General features: G+C 36.0%; 1 protein-coding gene across 1 annotated transcript; it reads right to left on the bottom strand.

Moving 5' to 3' along the window:
• Window positions 1-1,582: 1,582 nt before the first annotated feature.
• On the bottom strand, window positions 1,583-18,376 carry LOC134006551 (OX-2 membrane glycoprotein-like). The gene is made up of 4 exons (XM_062445467.1): window positions 18,306-18,376; window positions 16,571-16,909; window positions 15,607-15,948; window positions 1,583-1,686 (listed from the first exon to the last, which is right to left on the bottom strand). The coding sequence occupies exons 1-4, from the start codon at window positions 18,358-18,360 to the stop codon at window positions 1,583-1,585; spliced, it is 840 nt and encodes a 279-aa protein (XP_062301451.1). The 5' UTR covers window positions 18,361-18,376.
• Window positions 18,377-18,508: the final 132 nt, after the last annotated feature.

Raw genomic sequence — 18,508 nt, forward strand, 5'->3', positions numbered from 1 at the left:
AGACAAAAATAAAAAGAAGAAAATCAATATTAAATAGTGCAAAGACCAAAACCAGAATCTATTTAGTAGTATTTGAAGTCACACTGAACAATTACCATAACAGTCTGCTGTGTCAGCTGTTAAACCTGCATGGAGGGAAAGTAAAATGAGGCTTCAGCTGGTTGTGTACTTTAGGTTGATGTGAACATTTTAATACAATTTCTATTATAGATTTATACTGTTTTAAATGATCTTTAAAAAAATGATTTAAGAAGGTAGTTACATATAAACAGGTGAGAACAGGTGAGCAGACACGTGTAGAGGTTTCAGGCTACCTTGTGGTCAGATGATGAATGACAGAGAATTGAAGGGTCAATGTAAGAGGTCTGAAGAAGTAAGAAGGAGGCTGAGACAGAGACAGAAAGAGCTCAATGATCAGGACTGAGACAGAAGCCGTGACACATAAACTAATCTAACATCAAGTAAAGAAGACGCTGCACTGATTGATGAGAAATTTAGCTATAATCAGACACACGATGACACAAAAATATTTACAAGAAATGGCAAGTACTCTGTGTATTAGTATCTTTGGGAATTGCAGATATAAGATGAGATTCATTTAGATCAGAAAACTTTTTGATTCTTCTACAATATCTGAACATTTTACCAACATGTTTTGATGCAGCTTTGTTCAAGTCCAACTGACTTCAAATTAAAACGGAAGACTTCTAACTGCTGAAGATGATGGTTTTGGTTTCTTCTATTTTGGAGTTTTCTTCTCACATGTCCGTTGCCTGATCTGCTGGTTCTCCTTGTCCATTGAAGGTGTTGTTGTACACCTTAAAATAAAAACAAGATGTGCCAATTTACACTCAAATTATTGAGTGGATTGGAAATTTCAATATAAATATGAAATTGTCTTACTGGTCATTGAGTTTTTGTGGTGTCTTGATGTTCTCAGTGTCTTTGTTTGGTGTATTAGGAAACAGAGTAATAGCTATGTCTTGACATTCTGGTTTCTCCACTTTTGGATTTTTCCTCCCAGATGACCGTAGTCTGATATCCGGGTTCCCCATCTCCATTAAAGGTGTTTTTGACCTTCAGATTAAAAACAAGAAATCAGCCAATTTCCACTCACATTATTATAATATATCATACATATTTCTATCACTGAATCATTGACAATTAACAAGTATGTAGATAAACAGGCTGACTATGAGTACACAATGAGCCATGAAGAGTAAAGTGCATCAGAATCAGCTTCATGTATAAATAACACATTAGTTAGAGAGATATAGAGACAAAAAGGAACTTAACTGTCAAAATAAATAGAGAGAAGACAGATTGTCATTTTCTGAAGAAGCAGTTCATTCATACAAATGAAATTATCATACTCAGTCTCTTTGGTGGTTTTTTGTGGCGTCTTGCTCTTCTCAGCATCCCTGTGTGACAGTCTGAAAGATAAGAACATTTATATATTTATTTATAGACGTCTGTACAGATTCTTTCAGCTGTATACCCTCGTAATGTCAATAAATTATTACCATATTAACTGTGAGACTCTGGTATCACAACAACACAGATACTGAGTTAAAAGTTGAAATTACTTGTTATGTTTATGTTTGAGCAGGAAAGCGATGACAATGACAACTACAGCAACACAAACAATGGTCCCTGCTGTGAATGATGCAACGATCAAAGTGAAATCTATGAGAAAAAGAGAACAAAAAGCACTTAACTTTCATAAAGCAACTACAGTTTCAATGTGAATTTTGACTTGAGACAAGTCTCAGATTTATAAAGTGATGATTAATTTATAAATCAGTGGCTTTGGAAGTGTTTCTCACCATCATCAGATGATTGATTGAATGCAGGAATCGTCTTAAACACCTGAATTTCAGGGACTGAGAACAGTCGTGCTGCACATCCAACTTGTGCACCGTTTCCATGGAAACCAGACAGCACAGCTGTAGTGGTGACAGTGACTGTAGCGTTGGTGTTGGTGACACTGACTGTGCTGCTGTTAGAGAAGTAGAGGTCTTGTTGTGGGACATTCAGAGTTACTGTGGGAGCAGGACGACCTGTGGCCGAGCAGGACACAACTGTCTCTTCAGTAGAGTTTGATTCTCTGATTTGTAGAATGGGTTCATGCAGCTCTGCAAACACACAACATTAAATATATCACATGGAGTTTAGTTGTTATTATGGTCCTGATTTATTAAAATCCCAAATAAAGGCTACTAAATTGCGTGAGCAGTGCAACAGATTGGTTAGTGTGCATTTTGCGGGTGATCTACTAAAAATAATTGCGCAAATGACAACAGGTGCAGGCAGCAGTATTTAAATGGGTTTTTTTGCGTCTTAATGGAGAGTTTGGATGAGCAGAAAGCCCCAAGCATAAAATGAAACCAAATTCAATGGAAATAGAGGTTCTAGTGGAAGGGTTTAACAAATATATTGAGTGATAGCAAAAAGCCATTACCAGAAAAACTGCCATGAGAGTAGGCCTATTTGTGACAGAGTCAATGCTGTTAGGAAAACCAAAAATATTCCACTCCAAAAATATTAACACGGGGGGTAAAAAAAAAATCAGCTCTTTGCTTATTCTGCCATTGTGCCTCCGTGTCCTCCTCACCACAGTAACATAAGTCATCAGTGCGCAGCCAGTAAATACCTGTTCTTTCAAAAGGTATTATTTATAGACTTTGACGGTTTGGTAAAACACAATGCCTGTGCTACATAATATATTTACATTTTCTCCTCCCTGTATTTTGCACAATATGGTTAAAACGCCCCATATTGCATATTAATTATGTCAAACGTACTAAATGGACAGCGCGTATTATCTTGCACCTTTGAAAGACGCAAGCCTCAGTGCACTGCGTAAGTAGATCAGCTTGCACATTTCTTGCGGGTGATTTCAAGTTTGCACACGTTTTTACACACGCAAACCTTTAGTAAATCAGGCCCTATGATGAGTAGTTGTTTCTATTTACCACAATTCATTTCACAAATTGAGGAATTTGAGATACTTAATATAATATAATGTAATATAATCATATGTTGTTACATTTGGGAATACAAAATTACATGAAATGCACTTTTAAGAAAATTGGAGGCAAAGTGAGTAAAATGTGCAATAGCTATGTACAACATTCTTTTTGTGATGTGAAGTATTTGCATTTCAAGGGCACAATGACAACAAGCAGACAATTTAACAGCGATCACTTCCTACTGTCATTAATGTGAAACAATTTAAAACTATAATTCACCATGAATGTCTTCAGAAGTAAAGAAAGGACCTCACCATAGAGATGGAGGCAGGTTCTTCCTGTCAGAGAACCATCAGGATACGTGTTAAACAAACAGAGATAGCAGCCTTCATCCTGCTCCATCACCTTCCTGATAACTATGGAGCAGTTCTTCAGTCCAACATCTTTAAACTCCACTTTCCCCTGAAAACCATCATTCACTGTTTGTCCAAAGTGTTCACTGTATGTGGCGATATTCTTCTTCCCCTCAGGTAAATCTTTCTGCCAGGTGACCTGAAGAACATCTTTAGTCTGCATGAGCTGACAGCTGAGATGAACATCTTCTCCTACTTTTGCCATCACAGTCTGCTGTGTTTGAATCACATCTGTTAGACCTGCATGGAGGAAAAGAAATAACAGTTATAGATGTGAGACTGATGTTTTTACAAAAGCTTAACATTTTGATTAGTAATCAGGGTTTTAAAATGTAATCCAATACAATTACTAATTAGGGGAGAATGAAGTTGGTTGTCACATGGGTGTGTTGCTGCCTAGAGAGCGCCGTTAAGAAATGTTGGTACGGAAATTTTCAGAAGTGGGAAATATCTAGCTATTCTTTATCTCTCTTTGAGGCTTTTACATATGAGGGAAGAGCTATAGTTTCTGGTCTAGCTGGTCATAAAAAATCCCAGTTGGGGAATACTTGTCACATTCTCTTCGTTCGTTGGCATACACATGCAGATGTGATATATTCTTTATTTCTTTTTGGATACAAAAAGGGGCAGGCATTTTGTCACAAAGACAGATGTAATACTCAGGGCAGTCAGAGAAGTGAAGCTGCACAATACGGATTAAAATAATGCAAATATAGGAACGATTTTTCCTGTTTATGTTCTGTTGATGCAGGAGATGTGGAAGGTTTTGCATTTCAATTAAATGTAATGTTATAAATTCATGTCCAAGATTGCCTACATCTTATACATTTTCCCCATTAAAATAACATTAACCCTATGATGGTGATGGTCATTACAAGTGCAAGACATATTTGACCGGTCACATCTTTTGAAGATAATAACCTGAAGGACAGTAAGATCAATCCATTCCTATACATTTTAATTTTAATCCTATGCCCCTGTATCAAGTGATCATTTTGGCTATCTCTATCCAATCAAATGTGACTGTGGAGAGTAGTTACGCACACCGGTCATATAAAATCACACTTCACTGTTAGTGGGTCAAGGAGACGCTGGGGCAAACTTTTCTTTTTTATTATTTCCGGGACAATCTCTAGCCGTTTTCCCTCCTGACATATTAACAGGAGGGAGGTGTGTTTGCAGAGGTAACAGTCCTTTGCAACTCCATATTGCACTGAACTAGACCCGCCAATTTTTTAAAACGCGGATGATTTGAATTGAACATCTCTTGAAACCGTAGAGGCATTGTACATGCAACACTCTTTTTTCCCAAAACTCTTTTTTTAATATGCAATATATTCAAGTACTCCGCTTCGCTGGTAAATGGGTCAATGACGTATAAGGATTTTCAACAACTCAATTTTAGAATAAAAAAAAACAAGCATATCTAATGCAGTAGTTCAAACATTCAGAATGTTGTGTACCTGACAATTCATATTACAATTTGAAAGTGATTTTAGTGGGGTTTTTCAAGATTAATTGGCACTGGCCTGAAAAAAAAGTCATTTGGTGCGACCATGATTCATCTTGAAATATCTTTTCTAAATAAAAGATCATCAGTTACAAAAATTAAAAAAAAAATTCAAATACTTTGTTTCCAAACACTTTATATTACTGAAAACTTGTAAAAAAAAAAAGATGTGAAGCGTGTTAAGTAAATTGATTTATTTCAAGATGAATCGTGGTCGCACCACATGACTCTTTTTAAGGCCAGTGCCAATTAATCTTGAAAACCCCACTAAAATCACTTAATTTCAAATGTATAATATGGATCTTCAGGTACACAACATTCTGAATGTTTGAACTACTGCATTAGATATGCTTGTTTTTTTATTATTCTACAATTGAGTTGTTCTAAATCCTTATACGTCATTGACCCAAATATGAGCACAGAAGCTAACACACTCCAACTTCCATTTTACTGGGAATTGAATAATGATTCAAATTAAAATAGGCTAAGTGCTTTACTAAATGAAATGTTTGTAGTGCAAATTAAGTCGTCTGTAATGCAATTACGTTTGTAATATAAATACCTTTCTTTTGTATCCTAACAACGTAACCCATTATGTATTATATTACTGCCCAAGCATGCATAATGAAGCAGCCACTGACAAAATCTTAAAAAATAGTAATTGTTACAGGTTTAAACTACTCACAACCAATGACTTTTAAAAGCAACTGCAATTTAGATTATAATTACAGTTCTTCTTACCTTTTGGAAATACCTCGACCACAAAAAGGAAAAATAAGACTGCATGATTTGCCATTGCTGCTCCATGTGTGCCAAAAATATTTGAATCAACAGGTGACCTGCGCAGATTGGTCTGGCTGTGGACCAATCCAGGTCTTTTACAGTAGGTAGGTGTCAATATAAAAATAATAAGTGATCCGTGAAATAAATCCCCCTATAATCATCATAATGATAATCATTTTAATATTGTATACACTGCTGATTTAACCAGCTGCTGTTTTGCTATAAATTAAAGAAACAAAAAATATATTAACAGCATATAAAGTTTGCACCCCCTCTTATTATAGTGGTACATCCCGTTCCCGAACGTCATTGAGATTTGAAAACAGAATTACTTTCACTTTCGTCAACTGACGTCATACTGATATATTACTGCTGTTGCACATACCCACAAGTAGATTATAGTACTAATCCCTCAAAGCAAATTATAATTATTCAAAACTATAGAGGCCAATCTAATTTTCTTAATTATTAGTATATTTGCAAAGTGTTGCATGTCATGTGAGAGGCTGAAAAGACAAACATTTGTATAACTTAAATATTAAATAGGTATAGGCCTAGTTAAATGTTATATGTTGTTATATGTATGCGTCACATATGCATAACGTTAGTCCAATATGCCATTTTAAAGAAAAGAATTACGCTTTTTCACATGAGCAATACAATGTGATTGATGTGAATGTTTGCTGGGTTTCCAGAGACATACTGCAGCCTTCATCTGTATCTGTATTTCAATGCAAGGAAATTACATTAGGTGATTTTAGCTCTTTTGAATATCTCTGTTTTTTATTAAAAGGTGATCCAAAAGTTATTTTTCTAATCAATTATAGACCTCCAAGATACTCAGGAAAATTCATTGATGAGTTTGCTGAACTGCTGTCGGTTATCTGCACTGACTACAACTTTTTTATCATAACAGGGGATTTTAACATTCACGTAGATAATAACATGGACAGTAATGCCAAAGAACTCTCTGCTCTACTTGACACTTTTGGCCACTTGCAACATGTGAAAGGGCCCACACACACTCGAGGCCACACTCTGGATCTGGTTATCTCTAAAGGTGTTGACATTTCTTCTGTTGATGTTAAGGACTTGGCTCTTTCTGATCATTTCTGTGTGTTCTTTGACTTAAAGATCATTCCAAATGTTCAGTTAACCTCTGTCTCTGTTAGGAGAAGGTACATAAATGAGAATACCAGTGCAAAGTTTATGGAGGCTATAGCTATGTCACCAACTGTGAGTGCAGAGTCAGTTGATGAACTCCTGGATAATTTTTACTGGAAAATCTCAAATGTCATGGATCCCGTTGCACCTATTTAAACTAAAACTAAGACGACCTTGATCAGAAAGACAACACCATGGAGGAACACTATGATGGTAAAGGCTTTGAAAACAGAATGCAGGAAAGCAGAGCGTAAGTGGAGAAAAACTAAACTTCAAATCCACCTTGACCTCTACAAACAAAGTCTTTGTAATTTTAACTATGAGTTACTCAAAGCTAGACAGCGACACTTTTCTGAAATTATTAATAAGAAAATCAACAACACTCGCACTCTGTTTGCTATGGTTGATAAGCTTACAAACCCCCCTAAACAAATAGCTCCAGAACTCCTTTCCACAGATAAATGCAATGAATTTGCTTGCTTTTTCAGTGAAAAAATCCAGTCCATAAGGTTAAATATCAACACAAATCAACAAAACAATAAAAAGACGCAATCCCTACGACCTCCCAGGAAAAACTCAACTGCAATGTCAGAATTTAATACAGTTGACCAAAAAACCATAGAGGAAACAGTTCAGCATCTAAAACGATCAACTTGCTGTCTTAACACAATGCCATCAGACTTTTTTTAAACTATTGTGAACTCTGTCCAAACAGACTTGTTTGATATATTAGATTGCACTGTTCTACAATCAAGAGTCACACTATCTTGTTTACTGACAGCTAATATAACAAATATAATACTCCTATGAAACACTAGTTATGTCAACTGACTTTTTACATTCTAATAGTAGCTGCTTTAAGCTGCATAAAGAAAGATAAAGCGCTTAATATTGCAATCTAAAAGAAATGCAAATAGGACAGGTAGGTTTTCAAAACACAATGCATGAGTACATGCATCTTGGATCGCAGCTTTTAGCTTAACTGACTGTTACATCCCTCAAGTTTAGAAGCAAAGAAATGCTAATTTTTGTAATGCTTGCATGCTTGAAAAGTGATAGTCCAAGATGGTGAAAAATGACTTCTTAATTAAAGTTCTTTAAACGATGTCAGGTCTTCTGTCAAGCTTTGACCTGCAAGGAAGAAAGAAAAGCAGAGTTTATTTTACTGTGGAAAGCCAATTACACATAAAAGACATGATATTGTGCAACTGGATAGATTTTTATCATGCAAAACCTCACCTTTTTCTCTTGATCACAACAGTAACAATAATGCAGGACAACACTACAATAGTAATCGCAAATGCAATCCATAATAAAGACTGTCCTCCACCTGGAGAAAAAAAAGAAAAGAAAAAAAGACACAGGGTTAGTCTGTTTCAGTGCAGTAATACATCAAATGACATTCCCCGAAAAGAGGAAGGCGGGAAAAGTTTATGGTTGCATTCTGAATTGTAAATGTTGACACAACTTCCCCAACTTTATCTGAGTATAGATCTGTGATACGACCTCCCTGGAGAGCTTAACAGCTGTAACAACAACTCACAAATGAAACTGAAACTGAGTCACTGCACAGCTGACTGGCCATGAAGAACAGTAATAACCTGTTCTTAACATTTACAATTTGCACTTTGAAATACAGAATAGACTCTAGACTGTTGTTTATTGCATCATGTCTCAAATTGGCTTTTTCCCTTCAAACGATATGACTTAAATTTCAGTAATTTTCTTGGGTTTCTGGTTGAGTAATGAGTCATCTGGGATTCATACACCTTCCAGGCATCCCACTATAAACCTGTTTCTGTTTGACGTCACACTATACAGTGACATCACCTCCAGTCAATGACAGGGAAGAGGGGAATTTTCTACAACCTCTTAGGTAAGTCACTCTCTAATGAATCAGACACTGGTCTTCAGAAAAGTCTAGTAGCCCCTTCTGTCATTGGGCAGTTCACTAAATATATTGACTGTTGTATATTGCATGTTGTATATTGCGTCTCAAATTGGCTCTTTCCCTTCAAACAATATGACTTAAATTTCATGAATTTTCTTGGGTTTCTGGTTGAGTAATGAGTCATCTGGGATTCATCAAAGTGAAATCTATGATAAAAAAGAGAATAAATGTGATATGGAGCACTGAACATTCATAAAGTAACTACAGTTGAATTTTGACTTGAGACAACTTTAAAGTTAACTTAATCTTATCAAATCCAGTTTTTTCATTAAAACCTGAGAAATTAAACCCAAACATCAGATTTATAAAATGATGATTAATTTATAAATCAGTGGTTTTTGAAGTGTTTCTCACCATCATCAGATGATTTTTTGACTGCAGGAATCGTCTTAAACACCTGAATTTCAGGGACTGAGAGCAGTCGTGCTGCACATCCAACCTGTGCACCGTTTCCATGGAAACCAGACAGCACAGCTGTAGTGGTGACAGTGACTGTAGTGTTGGTGTTGGTGACACTGACTGTGCTGCTGTTAGAGAAGTAGAGGTCTTGTTGTGTGACATTCAGAGTTACTGTGGGAGCAGGACGACCTGTGGCCGAGCAGGACACAACTGTCTCTTCAGTAGAGTTTGATTCTCTGATTTGTAGAATGGGTTCATGCAGCTCTGCAAACACAAAACATTAAATATATCACATGGAGTATAGTTGTTATTATGGTCCTGATATTAACATGGGTGCAAAAAAAAATCAGTTCTTTGCTTATTCTGCCATTGTGCCTCCGTGTCCTCCTCACCACAGTAACATAAGTCATCAGTGCGCAGCCAGTAAATACCTGTTCTTTCAAAAGGTATTATTTATAGACGTCGACGGTTTGGTAAACCACAATGCCTGTGCTACATAATATATTTACATTTTCTCCTCCCTGTATTTTGCACAATATGGTTAAAACGCCCCATATTGCATATTAATTATGTCAAACGTACTAAATGGACAGCGCGTATTATCTTGCACCTTTGAAAGACGCAAGCCTCAGTGCACTGCGTTAGTAGATCAGCTTGCACATTTTTTGCAGGTAAATCAGGCCCTATGATGAGTAGTTGTTTCTATTTACTACATTTCATTTCACAAATTGAGGAATTTGAGATACTTAATATAATATAATGTAATATAATTATATGTTGTTACATTTGGGAATACAAAATTACATGAAATGCACTTTTAAGAAAATTGGAGGCAAAGTGAGTAAAATGTGCAATAGCTATGTACAACATTCTTTTTGTGATGTGAAGTATTTGCATTTCAAGGGCACAATGACAACAAGCAGACAATTTAACAGCGATCACTTCCTACTGTCATTAATGTGAAACAATTTAAAACTATAATTCACCATGAATGTCTTCAGAAGTAAAGAAAGGACCTCACCATAGAGATGGAGGCAGGTTCTTCCTGTCAGAGATCCATCAGGATACGTGTTAAACAAACAGAGATAGCAGCCTTCATCCTGCTCCATCACCTTCCTGATAACTATGGAGCAGTTCTTCAGTCCAGCATCTGTAAACTCCACTTTATCCTTAAAATCAGAACTCACTCCTTGCTCGGAGTCTTTCTTGTAGCCGGCGATATTCTTCTTCCCCTCAGGTAAATCTTTCTGCCAGGTGACCTGAAGAACATCTTTAGTCTGCATGAGCTGACAGCTGAGATGAACATCTTCTCCTACTTTTACCATCACAGTCTGCTGTGTTTGTACCACATCTGTTAGACCTGCATGGAGGAAAAGAAAAGACAGTTATAGATATGAGGCTGATGTTTTTACTACAGTTAACATTGTGATTTATAATGCAGTTACTGTTCAAAACGTGCTTATTAGGAACGGGTGATTGTTTGGGCTCTGGCTGTACAACAGAGTAATACATTCAGCTGATGTGAGGGGTGAATGAGTATACAGCAACAAATAAACTAACAATCTATTATATATGGATGATATAAATATAAGCTAAGTACTCAAATATTAAATACATCTTCTTTTCTTATTTCAAGTACTAAGGTGATGCGCTTCTTTAAAAAAAAAACTAAAACTATGTGGATTGATCATATTGGGCTCTTAGATGGTTCCTACTTTCTGTGACTTCAGTTTGGATTTGAGTGGGCATGTTTTCTCCAAATATGTGAGCTTTGTCTGGAGTGGCCACAGTGAAAGATCATCTGAGACAAACTGGATTTGAACTAACTGGGCCTGATGTAATAAAGGTTTGCACGTGTAAAAACGTGTGCAAACTTTAAATGTGCAAGCTGATCTAACTCAGCACACCGAGGCTTGCGTCTTTCAACTGTGCAAGATAATACGCGCTGCCCATTTAGCACGTTTGCCATAATGAATATGCAATATGAGGCGTTTTAACCCCAGTATGCAAAATACAGGGAGGAGAAAAGGCAAATATGTTATTTAGCACGTGCATTGTGATTTACCAAACTCGAAGGTAATTTTGCTGACGGTAACTGCGTCTATAAATAATACCTTTGAATGTCAGGTATTAACTGGCTGTGCACTGAGCACAGATGACTTCTGTTACTGTGGAGCAGTAGCAGTCCCTAATATGAGCGAAATGGGCAAGCACTGTCACAATGTTAACCATACTACAGAAACAAATAAAATTACATTAAAATATGACTGATATAGGCTAGAAAAATCTTTTTTGTCTGTTTATTTTATTTATTGATAGGCAAAAATTGTTTCCTTATACATTTTATTAATAATTTAATTAATATAACATGATTTTTTGTCTATATTTGTTTTAATGTTTTGAATTGAACAATATAAAATATGTTAACTAAATATAATTGAATCAGCTAAATTAACTGAGTAGATCATCATTATTTTTTCTTATTGTGACATACATGTCACACTAGGTTTTCCATGACAATTTTCAGATTAAAGACCCGATGTGACATAAAATATGTCACCAGCACCACGATATTTATCTGATTTGTTTTATATCAATTTGTTCAAGAAATGTGTTTACAACAGGTTATATATCATCACGGACATGTTATGTTAGCATTACAATTATTAAATGGCTTGAATCTTACCTTTAGCAGCAAAAAATACAAAATAAATGCATTATTTATTATTATTATAATGTTAGACAGGAAAAAAAGGAACTGTATTGAGTGTTTCTTCGTAGAGATGAGACCGAGACTGTACTAATCTAGTTGTACAGCAGGTAGGTATTGACATAAAAATAATAAAAGTAAAGTAATAATCCCTAGAATAAATCTGCTCATACACAACACAGCAGGGTTCACTTCAATGTCTAATAACCTGTCGATTTAAGTAACTGCTGCTGTTTTGCTTTAGAAAAAAATAAGTTATATTACCAGGATATAAACTGATCCCCCCTCTACTATTATAGTGGAACAACCCGCTCCGAGAAATCATTGAATTACTTTCGGTTTCTTGATGTGTCGTCAGCACTTTGAGCAAAGTTTAAATTTGCGAACATTTTCTGTATTTAACCCTCCTCCTCACATACTGTTCATATTAAGACTCTTCAGTTTCCTCTCATTATTAGTCTCTACAACAAATCATTCATTAATAGTCCCAGATAATAAACGAGATGAATCCTGAATGAAGCTTTCAGAGAGAAAAAACATGAACTATATTACATGTGATGAATGCAGTATTTTATGAATGAATATTACGGAAGCGTATTGCCGCCACACCAGAAAAAAACAAACAAAAAAACGGATCAGTATCACGTTATAACTCGATAGTTTCTTGTTATAACATAACACTTTTCATGTTATAACGTGATAGTTTCTTGTTATAACATGAAACGTTTCACGTTATAGCCTATTGTGATAAATTGGTCTCAGGCGGAGGTGGACCCCGGTTAATCAGGTTGTGAACTGGCACTTGGCCTTTTGCAGTGAACCGGCATCACCATGGCCCAAAACACGGATTGTTGTTTACAGCCTTTCTCTTTTAATTTGTGTCAAAGCAAAACGTCAAAATCATCTTAATGCTTCTGCAGCATTGTGATGGTGATTCAAAGACAATCTCACCATGATTTAGGCTAGCTAAAATATGTACCAACAAAGCCGGCATGTGCCGGTCGGGTTTTGGAGCGCACCTATTTTGGTAGGCTGCAGACTACAAAATAAAAACAACCAAATTATTGGCCGAGATACATCTGACTATTAGCTGTTGTTTCAGAACAATGGATAGCGCCGCTGTTGTTTCAGAACCATAGACAGCGCTGTTTGTTGTGTGTAGGGGGTGCGTGCGCTGCAAACAGCAGTTTCTACGCTCCTCCCCTGCTGATTTGATCATGTTATAACATGAAAAGTTTTATGTTATAACAAGAAACTATCACTTTATAACGTGAAAAGTTTTATGTTATAACAAGAAACTATCACGTTATAACATGAAACGTTTCACGTTATAACATGATACTGATCCGTTTTTTTCCTGACGTGGCAGCAATACGCCTTTCGTAGGATATGGGTCAAAAAAAACTAATATATATATCTGGGCTCCACTATCTGACCTGAGTAGATCTCAGAGCCATACTGGGTTTATATTCTACTAACATGTCATTAATGTATTCTGGACCTAAACCATTCAGTGATTTGTAGACCAGTAGCAGAACTTTAAAATCTATTCTATAGCTGACTGGGAGCCAGTGTAAAGACTTTAGAACTGAAGTAATGTGCTCTGATCTCTTTGAACTGAGCTGCAGCTGTTTAATGCTTTTTTGGGGGAGAAACAAGAATCTATTTACATTTTACAAAAATATGGACGGATGCAACAATAAATTGGTGTATAACAATAAGAAGTTACACAATATTTGGTAGTATTTAAAGTCACACTAAACAATTACCATCACAGTCTGCTGTTAAACCTGCTTGGAGGGAAAGCCTCCACTTTAGGTTGATGTGAACATTTTAATACAATTTCTATTAGATTTATACTTAACTGCTCTAAATGAAATTTTAAAAAATGATTTAAGAAGGTAGTTATATATAAACAGGTGAGAACAGGTGAGCAGACCAGTGAAGAGGTTTGAGGCCACCTGGTGGTCAGATGATGAATGACAGAGAATTGAAGGGTCAATGTAAGAGGTCTGAAGAAGTAAGAAGGAGGCTGAGACACAGACAGAAAGTGATCAATGATCAGGACTGAGACAGAAGCTGTAACACATAAACTAATCTAACATCAAGTAAAGAAGACGCTGCACTGATTGATGAGAAATTTAGCTATAATCAGACACATGATGACACAAAAATATTTACAAGAAATGGCAAGTACTCTGTGTATTAGTATCTTTGGGAATTGCAGATATAAGATGAGATTCATTTAGATCAGAAAACTTTTTGATTCTTCTACAATATCTGAACATTTTACCAACATGTTTTGATGCAGCTTTGTTCAAGTCCGACTGACTTCAAATTAAAACGGAAGACTTCTAACTGCTGAAGATGATGGTTTTGGTTTCTTCTGTTTTGGAGTTTTCTTCTCACATGTCCGTTGCCTGATCTGCTAGTTCTCCTTGTCCATTGAAAGTGTTGTTGTACACCTTAAAATAAAAACAATTTACACTCAAATTATTGAGTGGAAATTTCAATACTCGTCTCAGCATCCCTTGTATGCCTTGAAATGATAATTGTGGTTTCTCCCCATTTCGATTTTTCCTCTCAGATGACCGGAGCCTGATCTGCTAGTTCTCCAATAAAGTATCTTGGACCTTCAGATCAAAACAAGACATGAGCCAATTTACATTCACATTGTTGAGTGGAAATTTCAATATGAATATGAATATGAAATTGTCTTACTAGTCATTGAGTTTTTGTGGTGTCTTGATGTTCTCAGTGTCTTTGGTTGGTGTATTAGGAAACAGAGTAATAGCTATGTCTTGACATTCTGGTTTCTCCACTTTTGGATTTTTCCTCCCAGATGACCGTAGTCTGATATCCGGGTTCCCCATCTCCATTAGAGGTGTTTTGCACCTTCAGATAAAAACAAGAAATCAGCCAATCACCCTCACATTATTATAATACATCATACATATTTCTATCACTGAATCACACTGACAGTTAACAGTTATGTTAATCAACAGGTTGACTATGAATACACAATGAGCCATGAAGAGTAAAGTGCATCAGAATCAGCTTCATGTATAAATAACACATTAGTTAGAGAGATATAGAGACAGAAAGGAACTTAACTGTCAAAATAAACAGAGAGAAGACAGATTAAGTCATTTTCTGATGAAGTAGTTATTTTATACAAATGAATGAAATTATCGTACTCATAAGTCTCTTTGGTTGGTTTTTGTTGCGTCTTGCTCTTCTTAGCGTCCCTGTGTGACAGTCTGAAGGATTTAAAGAACATTTATATATTATTTATTTATAGATGTTGTCTGTATATATTCTTTAAGCTCTGTGTATACTCTTCACGTCAATAAATTATTACCATATTAACTGTGAGACTCTGATATCACAACAAGACAGATACTGAGTTAAAGTTGAAATTACCTCTTCTTATGTTTACGTAGCAGGATAATGATAACAGTGATGACTACAGCAACACAAACAATGACCAATGCTGGGACCAGTGCACCAATTAAAGTGTAATCTATGAGAAAAAGAGGAAAAAGAAGTGATATGGAACAGTAAACATTCATAAAGCAACTACAGTTAACTTACTTCTATCAGATCCAGATTCATCATTAAAATCTGAAGAATTAGACCCACACATCAGATTTATAAAGTGATGATCAATTTTTAAATCTGTGATTTTTGAAAGTGGTTCTTACCATCATCAGGTGATTGATTGAAGGGTTTCTCACCAACCAAAAATGACAGTCTCGATGCAGGAATCGTCTTAAACACCTGAATTTCAGGGACTGAGAGCAGTCGTGCTGCACATCCAACTTGTGCGCCGTTTCCATGGAAACCAGACAGCACAGCTGTAGTGGTGACAGTGACTGTAGTGTTGGTGTTGGTGACACTGACTGTGCTGCTGTTAGAGAAGTAGAGGTCTTGTTGTGGGACATTCAGAGTTACTGTGGGAGCAGGACGACCTGTGGCCGAGCAGGACACAACTGTCTCTTCAGTAGAGTTTGATTCTATGATTTGTAGAATGGGTTCATGCAACTCTGCAAAGACACAACATTAACAAAATACTGTTTCACATTAATTAATTTGTCACAGACATCAGATTTGACATGAAACTTTGTGTCCAGTATGTTAGTTATTATGGCCTAGAAAGAATCTCCTGCTGCTGGTGATGCAGCATCTGTCACTTTCAGACTGTTTCAGTTTTTCTGTCCTTTGATTAATTGATGCAGCTCTATATGAATATACTGTACATAAACTAAAAGCCATACAAACATTGTCTGTTTGTTTCTTTGCACTTTTTGAATTTTGTGGTGTGAAAATATAGTTATTGATTGCCCTGTGACATAAAAAAAACTAGTGATTTCATCTACAAAACTCCATTTTATGACAAGCACACAAACGTAATTCCAATCTGTCATCTATTTGCATGTGAAAGTAGAGATACATTATGAAACAGGTTAGTATTGTAATTCAGCAGCACAGATCAGTCGATGACTGATTTCAGTAGAAATGCCAAAAACTCAGTGGTTCCAGCTCTATAAATGCATCGGACATTTTACTAAATTTCTTTGTTTTTATGGGCAAAATGATACATTCAGATAATAAATAACATATTAAATAATAATAAAAAATAAGTTTTAGGATTAAGTTAGTCCTCACCATAGAGATGGAGGCAGGTTCTTCCTGTCAGAGAACCATCAGGATACGTGTTAAACAAACAGAGATAGCAGCCTTCATCCTGCTCCATCACCTTCCTGATAACTATGGAGCAGTTCTTCAGTCCAGCATCTGTAAACTCCACTTTCCCCTGAAAACCAGGATTCACTGTTTGTCCAAAGTATTTGTTGTAGCTGCAAAGATTCTTCTTCCCTTCAGGTAAATCTTTCTGCCAGGTGACCTGAAGAACATCTTTAGTCTGCATGAGCTGACAGCTGAGATGAACATCTTCTCCTACTTTTACCATCACAGTCTGCTGTGTTTGTATCACATCTGTTAGACCTGCATGGAGGAAAAGAAATAACAGTTATAGATGTGAGACTGATGTTTTTACAAAAGCTTAACATTTTGATTAGTAATCAGGGTTTTAAAATGTAATCCAATACAATTACTAATTAGGGGAGAATGAAGTTGGTTGTCACATGAGTGTGTTGCTGCATAGAGAGCGCCGTTAAGAAATGTTGGTACTGAAATTTTCAGAAGTGGTAAATATCTAGCTATTCTTTATCTCTCTTTGAGGCTTTTACATATGAGGGAACAGCTATAGTTTCTGGTCTAGCTGGTCATAAAAAATCCCAGTTGGGGAATACTTGTCACATTTTCTTCATTCATTTGGCATACAAATGCAGATGTGTATCCAAAAAGAAAATTCTTTTAGGATACAAAAAGGGGCAGGCATTTTGTCACAAAGACAGATGTAATACTCAGGGCAGTCAGAGAAGTGAAGCTGCACAATGCGGATTAAAAAAATGCAAATATAGGAATGATTTTTCCTGTTTATGTTCTGTTGATGCAGGAGATGTGGAAGGTTTTGCATTTCAATTCAATTTAATGTTATAAATTCATGTCCAAGATTGCCTACATTTTATAAATGTTCCCCATTAAAATAACATTAACCCTATGATGTTGATGGTCATTGCAAGTGCAAGACATTTGACATGTCACATCTTTTGAACAGAAAAAGCTGAAGGACAGTAAAGTCAATCCATTCCTACACAATTTACACATTTCAATTTTAATCCTATGCCCCTGTATTAATTGATCATTTTGGCTATCTCTTTCCAAATCACACTTCACTGTTTGTGGGTCAAGGAGACGTTGGGGCAAAGTTTTCTTTTTATTATTTCCGGGACAATCACTAACCGTATTCCCTCCTTACATATTAACAGGTGAAGAAGGTATGTGTGCAGAGGTAACAGTCCTTTGCAACTCCATATTGCACTGAACTAGACCCGCCAAAAAAATTTGTTTTTAATATGCAAAATATGAAGTACTCCGGTTCACTGGTAAATATGAGCACATAAGCTAAACATGCTCCAGCTTCTATTTTACTGGGACTTGAATTAATGATTCAAATTAAAGTAGGCTAATTAATATTAATGTGTTATGGGCTGCAAGCAGGCACACATGCTCTCAAATTGTAATCCTGCTAATAATAATCCTGTTTGTAATGCAAATGATGTCGTCTGTAATGCAATTACGTTTGTAATGTAAATACATTTCTTTTGTATCCTAACAACGTAACGCCATTATGTATTATATTACACCCTAAGCATGCATAATGAAGCAGCCACTGACAACATCTTAAAAAATAGTAATTGTTACAGGTTTAAACTACTCACAACCCATGACTCTTAAAAGCAATTGCAACTTAGATTATAATTACAGTTCTTCTTACCTTTTGGAAATACCTCCACCACAAAAAGGAAAAATAAGACTGCATGATTTGCCATTGCTGCTCCATGTGCGCCAAAAATATTTGAATCAAGTTTCAACAGGTGACCTGCGCAGTTTGGTCTTGCTGTGGACCAATCCAGGTCTTTTACAGTAGGTAGGTGTCAATATAAAAATAATAAGTGATCCGTGAAATAAATCATAAAG

The sequence above is a fragment of the Scomber scombrus genome, chromosome 24 (assembly GCF_963691925.1).
Source record: "Scomber scombrus chromosome 24, fScoSco1.1, whole genome shotgun sequence".
Classification (NCBI taxonomy): Eukaryota; Metazoa; Chordata; class Actinopteri; order Scombriformes; family Scombridae; genus Scomber; species Scomber scombrus.